At 36.4% G+C, this 17680-nt stretch overlaps 3 protein-coding genes across 9 annotated transcripts; 1 reads left to right on the top strand and 2 right to left on the bottom strand.

The window, feature by feature from the left end:
- Nucleotides 1-501: 501 nt before the first annotated feature.
- LOC127245306 (serine carboxypeptidase-like 45) lies at nucleotides 502-3194 on the top strand. Its single transcript, XM_051266119.1, has 8 exons — nucleotides 502-1218; nucleotides 1302-1403; nucleotides 1494-1589; nucleotides 1784-1876; nucleotides 1969-2048; nucleotides 2129-2535; nucleotides 2616-2708; nucleotides 2796-3194. The coding sequence occupies exons 1-8, from the start codon at nucleotides 939-941 to the stop codon at nucleotides 3061-3063; spliced, it is 1419 nt and encodes a 472-aa protein (XP_051122076.1). The 5' UTR covers nucleotides 502-938; the 3' UTR covers nucleotides 3064-3194.
- Nucleotides 3111-6861, bottom strand: LOC127245310 (protein NEOXANTHIN-DEFICIENT 1). Of its 6 annotated transcripts, none has more exons than XM_051266129.1 (13): nucleotides 6613-6861; nucleotides 6410-6543; nucleotides 6224-6290; nucleotides 4971-5066; nucleotides 4804-4887; nucleotides 4615-4678; nucleotides 4474-4520; nucleotides 4218-4272; nucleotides 4114-4152; nucleotides 3837-4017; nucleotides 3690-3762; nucleotides 3561-3617; nucleotides 3111-3476 (listed from the first exon to the last, which is right to left on the bottom strand). In XM_051266129.1, exons 4-13 carry the CDS (start codon nucleotides 5015-5017, stop codon nucleotides 3311-3313), a joined length of 813 nt encoding a protein of 270 aa, XP_051122086.1. In that variant the 5' UTR covers nucleotides 5018-5066; nucleotides 6224-6290; nucleotides 6410-6543; nucleotides 6613-6861; the 3' UTR covers nucleotides 3111-3310. The 6 variants fall into 6 exon arrangements, with proteins under 6 accessions (XP_051122086.1, XP_051122081.1, XP_051122083.1 ...); XM_051266124.1 differs by having other exon boundaries at nucleotides 4987-5071; nucleotides 6613-6858; XM_051266126.1 differs by having other exon boundaries at nucleotides 6224-6543.
- Nucleotides 6862-12131: 5270 nt separating this feature from the next.
- On the bottom strand, nucleotides 12132-17321 carry LOC127245312 (protein NEOXANTHIN-DEFICIENT 1-like). Of its 2 annotated transcripts, none has more exons than XM_051266131.1 (10): nucleotides 17165-17321; nucleotides 16478-16561; nucleotides 16252-16315; nucleotides 16031-16077; nucleotides 15652-15706; nucleotides 13725-13763; nucleotides 13461-13578; nucleotides 13301-13373; nucleotides 13143-13199; nucleotides 12132-12505 (listed from the first exon to the last, which is right to left on the bottom strand). In XM_051266131.1, the coding sequence occupies exons 1-10, from the start codon at nucleotides 17230-17232 to the stop codon at nucleotides 12274-12276; spliced, it is 837 nt and encodes a 278-aa protein (XP_051122088.1). In that variant the 5' UTR covers nucleotides 17233-17321; the 3' UTR covers nucleotides 12132-12273. The 2 variants fall into 2 exon arrangements, with proteins under 2 accessions (XP_051122088.1, XP_051122087.1); XM_051266130.1 differs by having other exon boundaries at nucleotides 12134-12505; nucleotides 13301-13376; nucleotides 17165-17320.
- Between the last annotated feature and the right edge of the window lie 359 nt (nucleotides 17322-17680).

Here is a 17680-nt window from a genome sequence, read left to right on the forward strand (position 1 = left end):
AAAATAAAAAGGTGAAATGCAACCACTCTTCTACACTATACACTAACTGTACAAGAAAAATAAAAAGAACATCTAACCATTGCTTTCTTGGCTTCCAATTCAACATTCAAAATGAAACCCTTTTTTGGTGATACAGATTAGACTTATGGGAAAAAAGAGATAGATATAGATATATATATATATATATAGAGAGAGAGAGAGAGAGAGAGAGAGAGAAAGAATATCCAGTTTGATAATAAGCAAGAAGATGAAGGAGAAACAAGGGCAGGTCCAAAATTCCCTGCAAAATACTTGTGAAAGGCAGATTTGATTTTTCCAAAGCACTTCTCTGTCAAACAAAGACAAGCAATGAAAAGATATTATTCTCTCTACACTTGAGAGAAAGCAACAAATGAAGGGCTTTTTTCTCTTTCTTGGGAGCAATGATCTTGTTTCATAACCCCCACCCCTCCACCCCCTTTCTTCTTCAATGGAATTATTACCACCTAGCTGTCAAATGCCCCCATTTTCATTTCTATGCAGAAAAAAGGTCCTTTCTTGAAGAACAGAACTTTATGGGCCAGTTAAGTTGTGTGTGTTCCTTCTTCTTGTCACTGTGCATATGGAAAAGGGGGACTACAATTGCATTTCCATTTCCATTTCCATTTGCAAGAAACACAACCCATTTTTCCAATTTTTAAAAATTTCATTTTTGGAGAATGAACTTGACCCTTCTCTTCCATTCCCATTCTTGCATCACCATCACTTCCATTCACAAACATCCCTAAAAACGACAAGAAATTTCCCACAATAATGACAACAAAAGACCACAAAATGGTCCCCTTCTCCTCATCTCCTGCCTCCCTTTATATTCACCTCTCCCCCTCTCTCTCTCATCCCTCCATATTTACTTCCCTTCTCACCCCACTTTCTTGAAAAAAAAAAAAAAAACTTCTTCCATGGAAAAGCCCATTGTAAAGATCCTATCTTTAGCTTTAACATTAGCCTTTTTCACCCAAGAATGTCTTTCCACCAAGTGCAAGAATCAATCTTTCCCTTCTTCTCCTTCTCCTTCTTCTTCTGCTGACAGAATTCTTCGATTGCCAGGGCAGCCATTAGTGAGTTTCCAGCAGTTTTCTGGCTATGTCTTTGTTGGCCATGGAAGAGCTCTTTTTTACTATTTTGTTGAAGCTGAAGTTGATCCCACTTCGAAACCTCTTGTTCTTTGGTTAAATGGAGGTCTAATTTCTTCCCACATTCATCTCCTCCATACATACAAACATACATTCATAAAGATCACTTTTTTGACATTTTTCTTGCAGGGCCTGGTTGTTCATCTTTGGGTGTTGGTGCATTTTCTGAAAATGGTCCTTTTAGACCGAGAGGAAATGATCTTGCCAGTAATGAATACAGCTGGAACAGAGGTCTTGTTTCTGCCCCACATTTTTTAAGCTTTCAGAAATTTGTTACTGTCTGTCATTTACCGTGGTTTCTGTTCTTGATCCAATTTGCAGAAGCTAATGTTCTTTATCTTGAATCTCCCATCGGAGTGGGCTTTTCCTTTTCTTCAAACTCCTCCTCTTATGATGGTGTCGATGACAAGATCACAGGCATGCCCCTCATTTTCATTTCCAGCAAAAAATTAAAATAAATTCGAAAGACTACATTTTTTACCTTTTCCCCATATTGGGAAGTGCAAAAAGAGTTTAAATCATCAAGGTTTTTAGTATCATCTTTTTCTTTACCCTTCATTTTCTCCAATTGTTTATTATTATTATTATTATTATTGAATTTTAATCAACAGCTAGAGACAACCTGGTTTTTTTGCAAAACTGGTTCAAAAAATTCCCTCAGTACAAAGACAGAAACTTGTACATTACAGGAGAAAGCTATGCTGGTGTGTGTTCTTCATTCATTAAAATAAATCATTTTTAGAACAATTTTGCAATTGGGATTCTTGTTTTGAACGTTGATTTTCGATCTTTTTAGGTCATTACATTCCCCAATTGGCAGAATTGATGATCAAGTTCAACCAGAAGCGTAGGCTTTTCAACTTGAAAGGAATTGCAGTGAGTTGATTTTCCTTTTTGTAAGAATTGTGGCGATTTATACGTTGTTATTAACAGTTTTGTAATAAATGCGTCCGCAGCTCGGCAACCCGGTGTTAGAATTCGCGACGGATTTCAACTCGAGGGCCGAGTTTTTTTGGTCGCACGGACTCATATCGGATCCGACGTACGGCGTGTTCACTACAGCCTGTAATTATTCGCGTTACGTCGTCGAATATTACCGGGGGGAGCTGTCGTCCATGTGTTCAAGAGTTATGAGCCTCGTAACGACGGAGACGAGCAAGTTTGTCGACAAATATGATGTTACGCTCGACGTCTGTATTTCTTCGGTGCTGTCGCAGTCGAAAGTTCTTGCTCCTCAGCATGTCCCCGAGAACGTAGACGTCTGCGTCGAGGACGAAACCGTGAATTACCTAAACCGCCGCGACGTTCAAAAGGCCCTCCATGCACGCCTCGTCGGAGTCGACCGGTGGCTCGTCTGCAGCAAGTAAATAACTCGTCACTAAAACATCGATCGATCGACAAACACGTATCTTTTCTAACGGTATCGATATCTTATATGAACAGCGTATTGAACTACGAACTGCTCGACGTCGAGATCCCTACAATCAATGTCGTGGGTCGAATAGTCGAGGCCGGAATCCCGGTCCTGGTATACAGGTATAATTCACGTCGCGCCACCGTATTCGATATACTTACCTGTTCGTCGTCAACGGTAAACTAATGGACATTTTTATCGAACGGCAGCGGCGATCAAGATTCGGTAATACCATTAACGGGGAGCCGGAAACTGGTCCATCGACTGGCGAAGGAGATGAAGCTGAAGACGAGCACGCCGTACCGAGTCTGGTTCGCCGGAATGCAGGTCGGCGGGTGGACTCAGGTGTACGGCGACGTTCTTTCTTTCGCGACTATTCGTGGGGCGTCGCACGAAGCTCCGTTTTCGCAGCCGGAGCGATCGCTGGTGCTATTCAAGGCATTTCTCGAAGGCAGGCCGTTGCCAGAAGAATTTTGAGCCACCGGAAAAAGATCGACGAAATCAAAGAGCTAACTGTAAGTAGATTTCTCAGAGATGGAATCAGTTTTTTTGTATAAAAAGGAAACCTGTTTCGGCAATGATCGAATACCATGGCTCTTTCTAATGTACATTGTTGTATCTCGGACGAACACGAAACGAACAATCGTAATTAGAACACGAAACAGTCGCAAACTCAACGAAAAGGATTAAGCCGTGGAAATGATAGAAAGAAACCGTGTTTTTTCTACTGTGCAACGATGGAAGGAGCCTCGACGGTCATTTTCAGACGATTGAACTTGAGGGCCAAGATTGGCTTGGATAGCATGATCGATATGCAATGGTTCCTTTCATCCTTGTCGTTGTCTGCTTCAGACGGTCCCATAACTTTAGCCGGTGGAACTACGCGCAACCTGGAGGGATTAACGAACGAATTAACGGAAGTTTCGAAACCCAACACGATCGATCGGATAGAAATAAAATATTTAGAAGCGGACCTGCATTCGATCTTGCAGGAGTACTTTAGGAGGTGCGGATTATATTCCGTTCGACCACTGCGTATCGAGAAAAAAAAAATGAACACTTTGATCGATGATAACACTTAGAACTTTAACTATAGGACTGACCTAAAGCTCGGGAGACAGAGTTTGAGAGAAGGGCCGATCCATTTTTTAGCGTCGTTTTTGGGCGCTTCCATTGCTTTCCGAAGAACAAAGTATAAATTATCGAGATAATATCGAAGTGAATTGTCGAAAAATGGAAAGCTTACTGACCAGCTGCGGGGAGATTAATACTACAGATATCCATGGCTGTGCGACTGCCATCCTTCGTCTCTTTCACTTGTATATCCATCGAATTCTTCACATTAACCTCAGAACCTCTCATGCCTATCTTGCTCAAAAAGCTACAAAATCGACTTCTTTTTTTATCTGTTGCTGGAATCGCTGCGATCCTCTGGTTTGGCATGAATCAAGTCATCTTTAACAGAAACGATTCAGCGACAGAATACGATGATATGATGTAAGGACGTAATATGTATTATATAATCACCTTTGTAAAATTGGCAAATTGACTCGGAAGCCCGACATCCTGCAAGAGCACTTTATTACAAACGATGAAAAAATATATGTTCAAGCCGACAATCCGAAAGCTACCTTTCGTCCATGTACGCACGCCTTTTCACTGTTCACCAACACTCTTGCAGCCCATCTATAGCCAAAGATTTTGTTCCAAATTGTCAAAATAAATGCGAAAAAAAAAAAAAAAAAAAAAAAAAGCTACCCGAATTTTTGGTACAAGCTATGATTTTTCTTGACAAAAAGTACATATGCATCACCGAGCAAGCTAAACATAAGATCGAATTTTAACAAAAATTTGGCATTAAATTGAGTTCATCAACAGAATACTTACGCACAGGATGTAGGTGGATTCCAGACGATCCCTGCAATGATCACAAGCTGGAAAGATACCGAAAAAAGATTTAAGTAACGGATAGTAAACTTTTGAATTTTCAGAAATCACACAAAATAAAATAAGACGAATGAATAAAACCTCATCAAATATTCCAGCTGGGCTGTCCTCATAATTGGCGAGAAAGAATCCTCCGAGAGTATACCTTACGGAGAACAACACCAACTTGTATAGAACAAAGAGAACGAAGATCTACACCGATGCATACCCCCTACACTATTTGCTAAATAATTAAACTTAAAAATTAATATCAAAAAAACTGATCCATACCCAAATGCTTCCACTAATTTGAATTCTTTCGGGATGAAAGCTCGAGCAGTCTCTGTCTTAACAAGATGAAGCTGGTACAACGCACTGCGATGTCAAGAAAAAAAGCTTAACACAAATCTTAGAACAATTAGGCTAAGAAATGCAAATACGGCGAATAAATGCTTCACCCAAAACGATTCTTGCCTGCCTTTGAACATCCATGGAGGTTTTCCATAATCCAACGATGACTTTGTTTCTGAACCTTCCATCGTTACAGGCTGCATCTACTCTGGCAGAAACGGATACGTTAAATCAAAACTACTCAAAAAATTCATCTAAATCGCCATCTTCTACAGTCCCATGCATCAACAAACAGCATGTTTTCGAGGAAGGCTAGCAGACAAACTAATGCAAGTTGGGATTCTTATATTTTATTCGGCGACAAAAAAAAACTATCATCAGCAAACATCATAGAAAAATGATTGTGCACGCTGTATTACCAGACCATAGTTTTCCAAGGCTTTTGCAACTTGCACAAGTGGAAATAATTATGTTCTATCCTCTATTAAAATATAGCATTGAAATCGATTAAATTGGTTGACCTACACTAAAAAATACCACTATTTCGTCCCGAGGAATGAAACTAAAGAACATTTGTCATCATAACAAAGAATCGAAGAAAAAACATTAACACATATGCATCCTAACTTACAAAAAAGAAGCTTGCATCATGTAGTAGCCTTTCCAAAGAACAAAGAGAATAAAAATGGTATCGCATTATTATAAGAACAACAGCAACCCTACCTATGCCCGTTTCACCTCCACCGACTACCAATGATAGGTTTAACCAAATTTTCATAGATTACATCTTCCATGAAAGCTCTAGAAATGCTAACAACAAAGAAAACAACCAATGCTCGACAAACCAACCCTTTAGTTCAATAAAGCTAAGGATACTCGCGAAAACTGCTAGGTAGTCGAAGAAGGGACTCTCCATATATTCCACTTCTAAACTGCATTACTTGAAACCTATAAAAGCTTGTTTGTTTTCTGCATAATTTACTTTTCTAACATCCATAGGTACTGCAACTTAGCTCTGTTTCTCATATATACATGAAACTCAAGAAAACACAAATCTTAGGGGTTACTTAATTTGGTTTATTTGGACTAAATCTATTGAAATGAGCTTTCTGGATTAGTGCCAAAAAATTTGGGGTTGAACAAATAGAGGAGGCTACTGATTCCTGCAACTCAAAGATTCAATTCAACAGTTTGTAAATCTTGAATGAATCAAACAATGCCAGGCATCGAAAATATCAAAAATTGAAAATATCAGTGTGGATGATGGGAATTCAAAACACAAACGAATTGAAGAACAGATACTGCAACCCGAAATTTAAAAAATCCCCAATTTTTTTTTTAAAAAAATACAGCCTATTACCTCCAAATCCTCTCCCAAATTCCTAGTTCAGAATCACTGCGTTTGCTCGAAACCCTAGAGCTATTTCCTGCGTATAATCAACCGAAAACAAGGGGGAAGAATGGAAGAACAGCCAGAAAGGATAAGGGGAAGAAATGGGCCGACGGAGAATTGGAAATTAAATTCTTCGCAGCTCCGGGAACTTACAAATATCGACACATCCGCACCGTTCATCTCGCAAAACGATCGGCATAGATCAATCTGGAACTCTGATCCATGGAACTTGTACCGAAGAAGAAAGCTTTTGTGAAAAGGATGACGTCAACCACAAAGTGGATAATCTGAAAACCCAAAAGCTATTTATTTATTTGTTTATTTTTAAAGGCATAATTCAGTACATCGGAAAGTACTTCTCTCAAGTGTTCGTTGTCTGTAGTGTCGGGTCGTCCCCACAATTTCCTATCTCCTATTTCTTCTCCATTGTCGGTTCGATTTGGGCAATCAAAACCAGAACCCTAATCGCCAGTGGGTATCATCATCGAAAGAATGCTACACAGTATGATCGATCGACGACGATGACGATGAGGATCGACTGTGTCCGAATCTGAAATGTTAGAAAATGATCCATCTTTCACCCAATATGCTGGGATTGAGCATCAAAAAGGGTCCCACAAGATGACATTTTTTAACTGAAAAGAATTTGTGGGAACGAAGATGAAGATTCGGCTTCGGCTTATTCGATCAAGAAAAGTACACTTTGGGTGGCAAACATGTCCGTTAAATTTATTTAATACCTATATTTAAAAATAAAAATAAAAAATAAAAAATCAACATTTAACTGTAACATTATATTCAACAATTATCTAGAACAAGTGCCATTAATATTATTATATTTTTATTTTTTTAATTATTAATTAAATTTTAAAATATCATAAACTGCCTTTATATTTTTTTAAACGAATATCCAACAATTTGTATAAAATAACTTTTTTTCAGAAGAGTTTTGTTGAAACGTGACTTGGATTTAGCGGTCTACCCGACCCTAAACCAAAGCGAAAGGGCTGTTTCAATTGGCAGGGTTCCTTTTGGGCTTATCCTAATTAATAACAAATAGGCTTAGGGTTTAGGGTGTTTTGGGGTGCTTATAAATAGACAACTATGGTTCTTAGTCGGACGACACATTGTAAATCTCTGAATCAGTATAATAAAATCTCTCCGGTTCCTGCCCGTGGACGTAGGTTGACACACCGTCACCGAACCACGTAAAACCTCTGTGTTCTTTATTTGCTTTCTTTCTCGTTTTCTCATAACAAGTGGTATCAGAGCCATATCCAATTGATTGAAGATGTCCTCGTATAAGTTTGATCTGGAGAAGTTTAATGGGTCGAATGACTTCACGCTCTGGAAGGTCAAGATGAGGGCACTTCTGGTTCAACAAGGATGTGCGGCTGCGTTGGAGGGAGAAGACAAGTTTCCTAAAGACACGAAGGAGGAGGTAAATAAGGAGATTTTGGCAAGGGCTCATTCCGCGATCTTGCTGTCAGTTACTGATGAGGTGTTACGGGAGGTTGTAGATCAGACAACGGCTTTTGGGTTATGGAATAAACTGTGTGAGAAGTACCAAAACAACTCTCTCACGAACAGGCTATATCAGAAGCAACGTCTTTACACCCTCCGGATGTCCGAAAGTACTCAGGTAAAGGATCATCTTGATACCTTTAACCGTATCATTCTTGATCTTCAAGGAGTTGAGGTTAAAGTAGATGATGAAGACCAAGCCCTAATTTTATTGTGTTCACTACCTGGTTCATATGAGAATTTTGTAGATACTATGCTATATGGTAGAACTACAATTTCTGTTAATGATGTGAAAGATGCCCTTATGTCCAAAGAATTGAAAAGAAAGGTTTCTCTGGAAGAGGGTTCTGGTTCAGGTCTGTTTGCAGGTAGGGGAAGACCACATGAGAGGGGTAGCGGGAATGGGAGGTCGCGTTCAAAATCAAAATTAAGTGTTATCTTTGCAAGGAGAAAGGGCACGTTAAAAGGGATTGTCCACAAAAGAAGGGAAATACAAAAGTTGATTCTAGTAACAGTGGCAGCAGTGCTGCTGTGGTAAAGACAGTTCTGATGATGGGGACTTTGGTGAAGTTCTGACAGCGTGTAGTGCTAGTACTGCTGATTCCTGGATTATGGACACCGGTGCTTCTCACCATATGACGTTCTCTCGTGATCTACTCACTTCTTTTAAGGAGTGGAATGGAACGGTGAAGTTAGGTGATGATGGGGTTCTAGCCATAAAAGGGAGCGGGGTAGTGCAGATAAAATTGCATGACGGTACTGTCAGGAAATTTGACTGTTGGTATGTTCCTGAACTCAGAAAGAATTTGATTTCTCTTGGGACCTTAGCCAAGAATGGTTTAAAATATCATGGTGAAGGTGAGTGGGTGAAAGTCCTGAAAGGTGCGCTGGTAATGATGAAGGGAAAACTGCAGCATGGAATTTATTTTCTACAGGGCAGTTCAGTGATGGGAACGGCGGCGGTATCTCAGTCCTTGGATAAACATGATGACAGGACAAATTTGTGGCACCGGCGATTAGGTCACATGAGTGAGCTAGGGTTGTCTGTCTTGAGCAAGCAGGGTTTATTTGGTGGGGATGTGATAGGTAAAATTCAATTCTGTGAGGCTTGTGTAAAAGGGAAGCAACGCAGGGTGAGGTTTAGTACCGGTCATCACACTTCAAAAGAAATTCTGGAGTATGTTCATTCAGATCTATGGGGTCCCTCTCCGGTGAAATCGCAGGGCGGATGTTCTTACTTTGTCACTTTCATAGATGATTATTCGAGAAAAGTCTGGTTGTACTTTCTAAAGACTAAAGATGAGGTGTTTGGGAAGTTCAAGGAGTGGAAGACCATGGTTGAAAAACGGACGGGTAAACAGGTCAAGACTCTAAGAACTGATAATGGGTTGGAGTTCTGCAACGCTCCATTTGATGATTTCTGCAAGAAAGAAGGTATAGTGAGGCACCGCACTGTACGACACACACCACAGCAAAATGGAGTTGCAGAGCGAATGAATCAAACCCTCATGGCGCGTGCTAGGTGTATGCGCATATTTGCTGGCTTCTCTAAGCAATTCTGGGCTGAAGCAGTAAACACTGCTAGCTATCTGGTTAATAGATCTCCATCAACTGCAATTGACTTAAAGACTCCTCAAGAGGTATGGTCCGGTAAACCCTCTGATTACTCTAATCTAAGAATATTTGGATGCCCTGCACACGCTCATGTGAATGATGGTAAGCTGGAGCCGAGGGCGGTAAAATGCATATTTCTAGGGTATGCAACAGGAGTAAAAGGTTATCGACTGTGGTGTACAGAAGGTAAAAATCCTGGTAAATTTCTTATTAGCAGAGATGTAACCTTTGATGAATCTGCTATGCTTGATCAGAGTAGAGGTTGTGAAAGTATTGCAGGTACAAAAGATTGTGGTGCTAACCAGAAGGTGGAGTTTGAGACTCTTGACAGAGTTGTGTTAGAGGAAAAGCAGCAGGATAATACTACTGATCAATCCGATCAACCAGATCAGTCAAAACCTCAAGGGAAACCGGTTGAGGGGGAAGCTGATGACGCTGGTACGGGGGTTGAAGATTCCATAGCAGCAAGAAAGGGAAAGAGAAATATTCAGAAACCAGCTAGGTTTGCAGGATGTGTCAATACGTGTGACATGGATTCTGTTGCTTATGCACTAGCGGTTGGTGATGATCTTGGCTCTGATGAGCCAAAGACATATAAAGAAGCTGTGGCGAGTAAAGATGCAGAAACCTGGATTATGGCAATGAATGAAGAGATGCAGTCTCTTGAAAAGAACAAGACTTGGGATCTTGTTGCACTACCAAAATGGATGAAGCCAGTGGGATGCAAGTGGGTCTTTAAAAGAAAGGAGGGAATTCCTGGTGTTGAACCTGCTAGGTTCAAGGCGAGACTGGTGGCAAAAGGGTTTTCACAGAAGGAAGGAATCGATTACCATGAAGTCTTTTCTCCTGTGGTGAAACACAAAACCATTCGGGTTCTTTTGGCAATGGTGGGTGCTTTTGATCTGGAGCTGGAGCAGCTTGATGTAAAAACAGCATTCCTTCATGGTAATCTAGAAGAACAGATTTACATGTCTCAACCGGAGGGGTTCTACAGTTCTAAAGGGGACCAGGTATGCTTGTTAAAGAAATCTCTGTATGGCTTGAAGCAGTCTCCGAGGCAATGGTACAAGAGATTTGACTCATTCATGGTGTCTAATGGTTATACTCGTAATCAGTTTGATAACTGTGTTTACTCGAAGAAAGTTTCTACTGATTCCTTTGTGTATCTGCTGTTGTATGTGGATGATATGTTAATTGCAGCTAAAAATATGGCTGTAATTAATGACTTGAAGGCTCTACTAAAGGGTGAGTTTGAGATGAAGGATTTGGGTGCGGCAAAGAAAATACTTGGTATGGAGATCTGGCGTGATAGAGAAGCAAGACGGTTGTGGGTTTCTCAAGAAAAGTATATTGAGAAAGTTTTGCAGGCATTCTCTGTTGATCAGTCCAAACCGGTAAGTACCCCTTTGGCGGCACACTTTAAACTTGATCGAAGCACTATACCGGCTACAGATGAAGAGGTTAATTATATGAAGACGGTTCCATATTCAAGTGCAGTTGGAAGTCTTATGTATGCGATGGTATGTACGAGACCGGATCTCGCTTATGCGGTTAGTGTGGTGAGCAGGTTTATGGCTAATCCGGGTAAAGCTCACTGGGGAGCTGTAAAGTGGATCTTGCGATATTTGAAAGGAGCGTCTGATATTTGTCTGGTATATGATGATAAAGGCCATGGTGATGGTCTTGTTGGCTATGCAGACTCTGATTACGGGGGTGACTTGGTGAAACGAAGATCACTAACTTGTTTTATCTTCACTCTGTTTGGATGTGCAGTCAGTTAGAAGTCTACTTTACAACCTACGGTTGCATTGTCGACGACTGAGGCGGAATACATGTCAATGACTGAAGGTATTAAGGAGGGTATCTGGTTATATGGTCTGGTACAGAGTTTGGGTCTGAAGGTGAAAAAACCGGTGTTATTCTGTGATAGTCAAAGTGCTTTGAGTTTGGCTAAAAATCCAGTGTATCATGAGAGAACCAAACATATTGATGTAAGGTTGAATTTTATCCGTGATGTTATGGAGGAAGACAAGTTTTATATTCAGAAAATAGCTACAGAACACAATCCAGCTGATATGTTGACAAAGGCGCTACCGACGGAGAAGTTTGAGCACTGCTTGAACTTGGTGAATATTCGTAGTAGGTAAAGCCCTCTCGGGGCATCTGGCAGGAAGGAGACGACTGAGAGATACTGACGAACATTTGGCGGTTGGAGAAACTCCAAGTCAAGGTGGAGATTGTTGAAACGTGACTTGGATTTAGCGGTCTACCCGACCCTAAACCAAAGCGAAAGGGCTGTTTCAATTGGCAGGGTTCCTTTTGGGCTTATCCTAATTAATAACAAATAGGCTTAGGGTTTAGGGTGTTTTGGGGTGCTTATAAATAGACAACTATGGTTCTTAGTCGGACGACACATTGTAAATCTCTGAATCAGTATAATAAAATCTCTCCGGTTCCTGCCCGTGGACGTAGGTTGACACACCGTCACCGAACCACGTAAAACCTCTGTGTTCTTTATTTGCTTTCTTTCTCGTTTTCTCATAACAAGTTTTAAATATATGAGAATCACATAATCAACAGTAAGGTGTGATATGTGTAGGTTACAATTTGTATTGCTAATATATGTAATGTTCATCTTTCAAATTAATATTAATATATATATATATATATATTCTATTAAATATTTTTATGATTATTTAAACTATTATAACAAGAACTTGTTCTACATACAAACCATCACATTGTATATAATGATCATCAACAATGAGTGGTGTGTATGTAACTTCGAAACAAGATGGAAAAAAAATGGATTAAAAATTAATTGCATTAACTAATCAAGAAACAAAATACTAAAGACTCATCATCAATGATGAACATGATCAAGAAACCACAGTTGGAGAATCCACCTCCATTTTCATGGAATGGAAATGAAAGGCCGCGATTGGATTCGATTTATTCATCACAATGTCGATCATCAGGTCTCTCATACTGCTATTATCCGATCGATGTTGTTGTTGTTGCGAAGAAGATGATGATGATGGTTCCAAGCCTGATTTATTTTCTTGTTTTGCAAATTGGTAACGAACTTTTGATGTTGCAACAACACTCACTCTGCTTGTAGGATCAAAATCAACCCATTCAAATGAACATTATAAAATTTACTTCCGCAGATTCTGTGCTAATCCGGCCAAGTCGGCATAGTGCTGATTTGATTGGATCAGCATATATTTACACATAGTAGAGGATATGTTGAGTTATAATATAAGGTATATTGTATTATAAATATGTTGAGATATATATAAATATATGTTACTCCCTCCGTCCCGTATTTATCTATCGGTTTGCTTTTTGCACAGAGATTTAGAAATATTAGTATTATATTGAAATGTAGTAGAAATAAATATAAAAAGACTAAACTAATCTTATTAATATTATATGATACAAAGGTAATAACATTTGTGTAAGATATTGTAAATTAGGAGTGTATTTGTAATGTTAGATAGTACAATTAAAAAAAAAATGGATACTTTGTTATTGGACGGACTAAAATGAAAAAAAAAATGAATAGATCGTTAAATAATAAAGGAGTATTATCTTTATAGCATATGTTGATCCGATCAAATTAACACCATGCTGACTTGACCGGATCAGCGGATCCATGTCTAAAACTTACTATATATATATAAATATATTTACAGAAACACACACATACTAATATCAGAAATGTATGGACACAGTGCAAGCTAACCTTGTCTGAAAATCGCAGGTGTATTGAAGAAGACGAGGACAGTACTCTGTGAGTCCACTGATCCCACAAAGATTTCATCAACTTTCTCAAAAAAAAAATAATAAAAAATAAAAAATAAAAAAGTAAAAGATCTTGTATTGTGTGGGTGTGTGATCTACCTGAGACTTGTGAGGGACAGTGAGATTGGTGGGGTGATGATAAACTTGCTTAGACAACTCAGGTGGGGTGCTTCTGCTGTAAAAATAAATAAATAAAATAATAAAAACAAATAAAAAAGATGAATGTATATATATATATATATATATATTAATTAATTACCAGGAGTTTGAATGGTAATAGTGTTGGAGGAACCATTGGTTTCTGTAATGTGTATGTCTTTGTAGCTTCTGCTTCCTATGCCATTCATGTTCAAAAGCCCTCCTGTTTTTCTTTCAATCTTCAACACATATACATACATATATAAATATATATATGTGTATACAAACAAGATTGTCTTACTATGTAATGATTAATTAATAATACTAATTATGTTGTAATTATCTCTCAAAATGGAAAAAAAAAAAAAAAAAAAAAAGGTTTTACCTTTGAGAAACTGGCCACTTCAGTGACAATCCCAAACTCCTGCAAGTCATACAAGAAGAAGATTCACTACCAAAAAAAAAAAAAAAAATAGTATATTTGTAATGGAATTCCGTTCCTAAAGTTCACGTAGCTAACGTAATTTCATCCATAATTCCGTCTCTAATATAATTAGTAACGAAAAAATTGGATTTAAGAACGAAAAAATCTTATTACAAAATTGATATTTTTTTGTAGTGATTAAATATATATATATATATACAGAGAGAGAGACAGATTATATACGGTAAATTATATAACACTCATTTCTATGTTTTAGTAAAAATACACAAAAAAAAATTATGTATTTTATTTATTGCGTAAATTCCCTTGTGTTAATGTAAAGTTTGCACAAAACATCGTTTTCGGCCGTAATTGATATTTGATTGTATATATGATTTCAATATTTCGTGCAAACTTTATATTAACACGAGAAGTTTTACACAATAAATGAAATACGAAATATTTTATGCATTTTTATTAAAATACAAATGATGTTTTTTAATTTACCAGATTATATGTATATAGATAGATTAAAGATTTTGAAAGATTTAAAAAATTGGTGTCTTATTGAATTTAAGTGAAATGTATGAAAATTTTTGTAACATATTCTAAGCACCTTAGCAAAATGGATATTCCAACTCTGATATTATATTAATTAATTATTTTATTTTAAAATTTAAATTTAAAAGAATGCATCGTTTATTTATTTATGTAAATAGAATCAACCAAGATGTTGAAGACCTCTTCATTGCCCCCAAAACTAATTATAGATTGGATTGGATTAGATTAGATTAGATTGATTTGAACTTGTTTCGTTCCGGTGAGATGATCCATTTGGTTAAAAATATAGTATTTTAGATAATATAAATGAATAAGTTATTAATAATAATTTATAATATTATTTTACTCAGTTCAAATACATTTTTTACTATTTTCTTTCGTTCCACCAAAGTATTTTCACTGATTAATAAAATATTGTTATTTTTTTAATATACTACAAAATTTCAAAGAACCTTTTTGGACCGGATGGAAGAAGTATTATTTTTTTTATACGAGTATTGTTATTGGTATTTTAAGTATTTTTAGCATTATATCAATAAATATATATTATGCAGTAGAGAATAAAATTTTATATAATACAAATAAATAAATAAGAATATATTTATTTATTTATAATTAATTTTATAAAAAGAAAATTAAATATAAATAAAAAATTAATTTATATTTATTAAGTATGTTTAATGTAAATAAATTTATTAAAAATAAAAATTGATTATCTTGAAAAAAAAAAATTATATAAATACTCCTAGTCATCTCATTGTGTACTTTTATGTTTAGACACATTTTAAGGTGAATAGGTAATTTTTTTGTTATTATTTATTTTTTATAATAAAAAAAATATATAAAAAAATAATACTCTCTCCGTCTCGGAACTATAGTCTTAGTTGTGTTTGGCACACATTTTTTTCTCTTGTGAGTGTATTAGTGTAAAAGGCAGTGACAATTATGTAATAATAATGAAAGAGTAAGGTTAATTATACAGTGATATTATTTATGGAAATAAGATTATTATTTTGAGACGGACAAAAATAGTAAATAAAACTATTGTATTGAGACGAAAAGAGTATAATTTATTGCTAAAAATATGAACTAGAATATATTTTGATACATTGAAAAAATAAAAAGAAAAAAATAACATAAAATCTAAATGTGAGATGGAATATTATGTTTAATTGATGCACATATTTAATTTCTTTGTCCTATTTTAACATCACCTGGTACAGAAGATTTGGGCATTTTATTTAGCCGGGATTTACCTAGTGCACATATCTGGGTAGCGACTGCGGATTCTCGTATCATCAAAATAAATAAACAAATAAATAAATACCTTCCTACTGGAGTTGCAAACTTCAGGGGTGCTCACAAGGGCCTTCCCTGTCCATCTGAATATATATAATTTTGATTTCAATTTTAATTTTAATTTTCAATTTCAAAATAAATAAACAATATTTCCTCCGTTCATTTTTTATTATCTTAAAATATATTTATACGGTTTTTTAGATGATTGTCTTTTTGTTATAAATTGACAAATTTGCCTTAAGTGTATGGTAGAGATTAAAAGTAATAAATGAACGAAGAGTAAAAATATAAAATTTGTATTTAAAAAATGAAATAGGACAATAATTGTTGGACATTCCAATTAGAAAAGTAGGATATTAGTTTGTGGACGGAGTGAGTAATAATAATAATAATAATTAGAAACTTACGCGAGGGAGGATCCACTGTGGCTCACAATTCCAGCAAGCATCACCAGCTGCAGAAGAAGAACCAATCATATAATATCAATTCCAATTAATTTATAAATAAAAATCAAATTAATTATCAGAAAATCATCAAGACATTGGTTAATGTATTCATGGAATGAAAGAAGTATAATTAGAAGCAAAAAGGTGGGTGGGTGGCTGGGTAGGTAGGTAGGTAGGGGTACCTCATCAAATGGGCCAAAAGGGCTGTCCTCATAAGTGGTAAGCATAAATCCCCCCATTGTGTATCTGTACGTACATCAAACAAACATTAAAAAGGTTGTCTTCTTAGCTTCAAATTAATTGACTTTAATTTGAGTTTTTATTTAAATAATATTTTGATACAATATTTTATAAAAAAATATATATTAAATATAATTAATTAGTGAAATAGTAATTATGTAGCCATACCCTAAAGTTTCAACAATTTTGAACTCTTTGGGGATGAAGGGGCGAATGACGTCAGCTTTCACAAGATGCATTTGGTACACCCCACTGCGAATATAATGCCATTATTAGAACTGTTAAACGAATCGACTCGTTCGTGAATTCGGTTTGGTTCGGTTCGGTTCGGTTAAAGTTTGTTCGCAACGTTAACGAATCGTATTAAACAATATAAACAGGCTCGTTTGGTTAACGAACGAGCCCGAGCTTTGTTCGCAGATGTTCATTTAAATAATATATTTATTATAAAGATTATATATACATATAAAATTAAAATTTATAAATAAATAAAATATTAATTTAAAATATATAAATAAAATAATTTTAGGTTTTCTTTATAATTTATATATAAATTTAAAAAAATAACACAAACGAGCTCGAACAAACTCGAACGATTTTAATCGAGCCTAAACGAGCCAAACACGAACACGAGCTCAAATAACAAAAAATTCTTAACAAGCCGAGCTCGAACACTACGAACGAGTTCGAAAGGTTAACGAACGAGCCTGAGCCTTGTTCCCGAACGTTAACGAACACTTAAAATTTAGCGCGGCTCGACTCGGATCGTTAACAGCTCTAGCTCTAGCCATTATCATCATCATATATATATATTGAGAGAGAGAGAGAGGCATATAGAGAGAGAAAGTTGCCTGCCTGCCATGGAAAATAGAAGGTGGTTTCTGCAACGATGCCATTGTTGTTGTTGGTGTTGGTGATATCATCTTCTTCTTCAACTTGGCTGCCTTCTTGCTTGATCTAATTTTGAGACTTAATTAACTTCACCCTAAACCCCTCGATCCCATATATGTATATATCATACAGATATGGTAAAATATCATTTGGACTGAACTTCGTCGGTCGGCATATTATAATAATAAACAATTACTCCCCTCCGTCCTAAAAAAATAAAAAATATTTAGTTAGTATTGATGCAAATTTTTTGTCCTCATCGTACTACATATCTAATATAATAAATATGCTTTTAATTTTCATTATATTACACAAATATCATTAATTTTATATTACATAATATTACTATAGGTATTTTCGTCTTTTTCGTTACAACTCATTATAATACGAATATTAAAAAATCTACGTGCAAAAAGTAAACGGTAACCTTGCACCGGGACGAAGGGAGTAAAAGAAAAATACTTACTCTGTCGTCCAATT

This window comes from Andrographis paniculata, unplaced genomic scaffold (assembly GCF_009805555.1).
Source record: "Andrographis paniculata isolate CXL003 unplaced genomic scaffold, ASM980555v1 Contig22END, whole genome shotgun sequence".
Taxonomy (NCBI): Eukaryota; Viridiplantae; Streptophyta; class Magnoliopsida; order Lamiales; family Acanthaceae; genus Andrographis; species Andrographis paniculata.

Excerpts from the sequence above, each read along its gene's own strand:
- LOC127245310 (XM_051266124.1), bottom strand. The coding sequence starts at position 5,066 with ATGCAGCCTGTAACGATGGAAGGTTCAGAAACAAAGTCATCGTTGGAT. Across the intron at positions 4,679-4,803 it reads AAATTAGTGGAAGCATTTGG|GTATACTCTCGGAGGATTCT; the intron begins GTATGGATCAGT and ends GTTCTCCGTAAG. Across the intron at positions 4,018-4,113 it reads AATTTGCCAATTTTACAAAG|AGGATCGCAGCGATTCCAGC; the intron begins GTGATTATATAA and ends ATGCCAAACCAG.
- LOC127245312 (XM_051266130.1), bottom strand. The coding sequence starts at position 17,232 with ATGATATCACCAACACCAACAACAACAATGGCATCGTTGCAGAAACCA. Across the intron at positions 16,562-17,164 it reads CCTTCTATTTTCCATGGCAG|TGGGGTGTACCAAATGCATC; the intron begins GCAGGCAACTTT and ends TTATATTCGCAG. Across the intron at positions 13,579-13,724 it reads AAGTGGCCAGTTTCTCAAAG|ATTGAAAGAAAAACAGGAGG; the intron begins GTAAAACCTTTT and ends TATGTGTTGAAG.
- LOC127245306 (XM_051266119.1), top strand. The coding sequence starts at position 939 with ATGGAAAAGCCCATTGTAAAGATCCTATCTTTAGCTTTAACATTAGCC. Across the intron at positions 1,219-1,301 it reads TGTTCTTTGGTTAAATGGAG|GGCCTGGTTGTTCATCTTTG; the intron begins GTCTAATTTCTT and ends TTTTTCTTGCAG. Across the intron at positions 1,590-1,783 it reads TGTCGATGACAAGATCACAG|CTAGAGACAACCTGGTTTTT; the intron begins GCATGCCCCTCA and ends TTTAATCAACAG.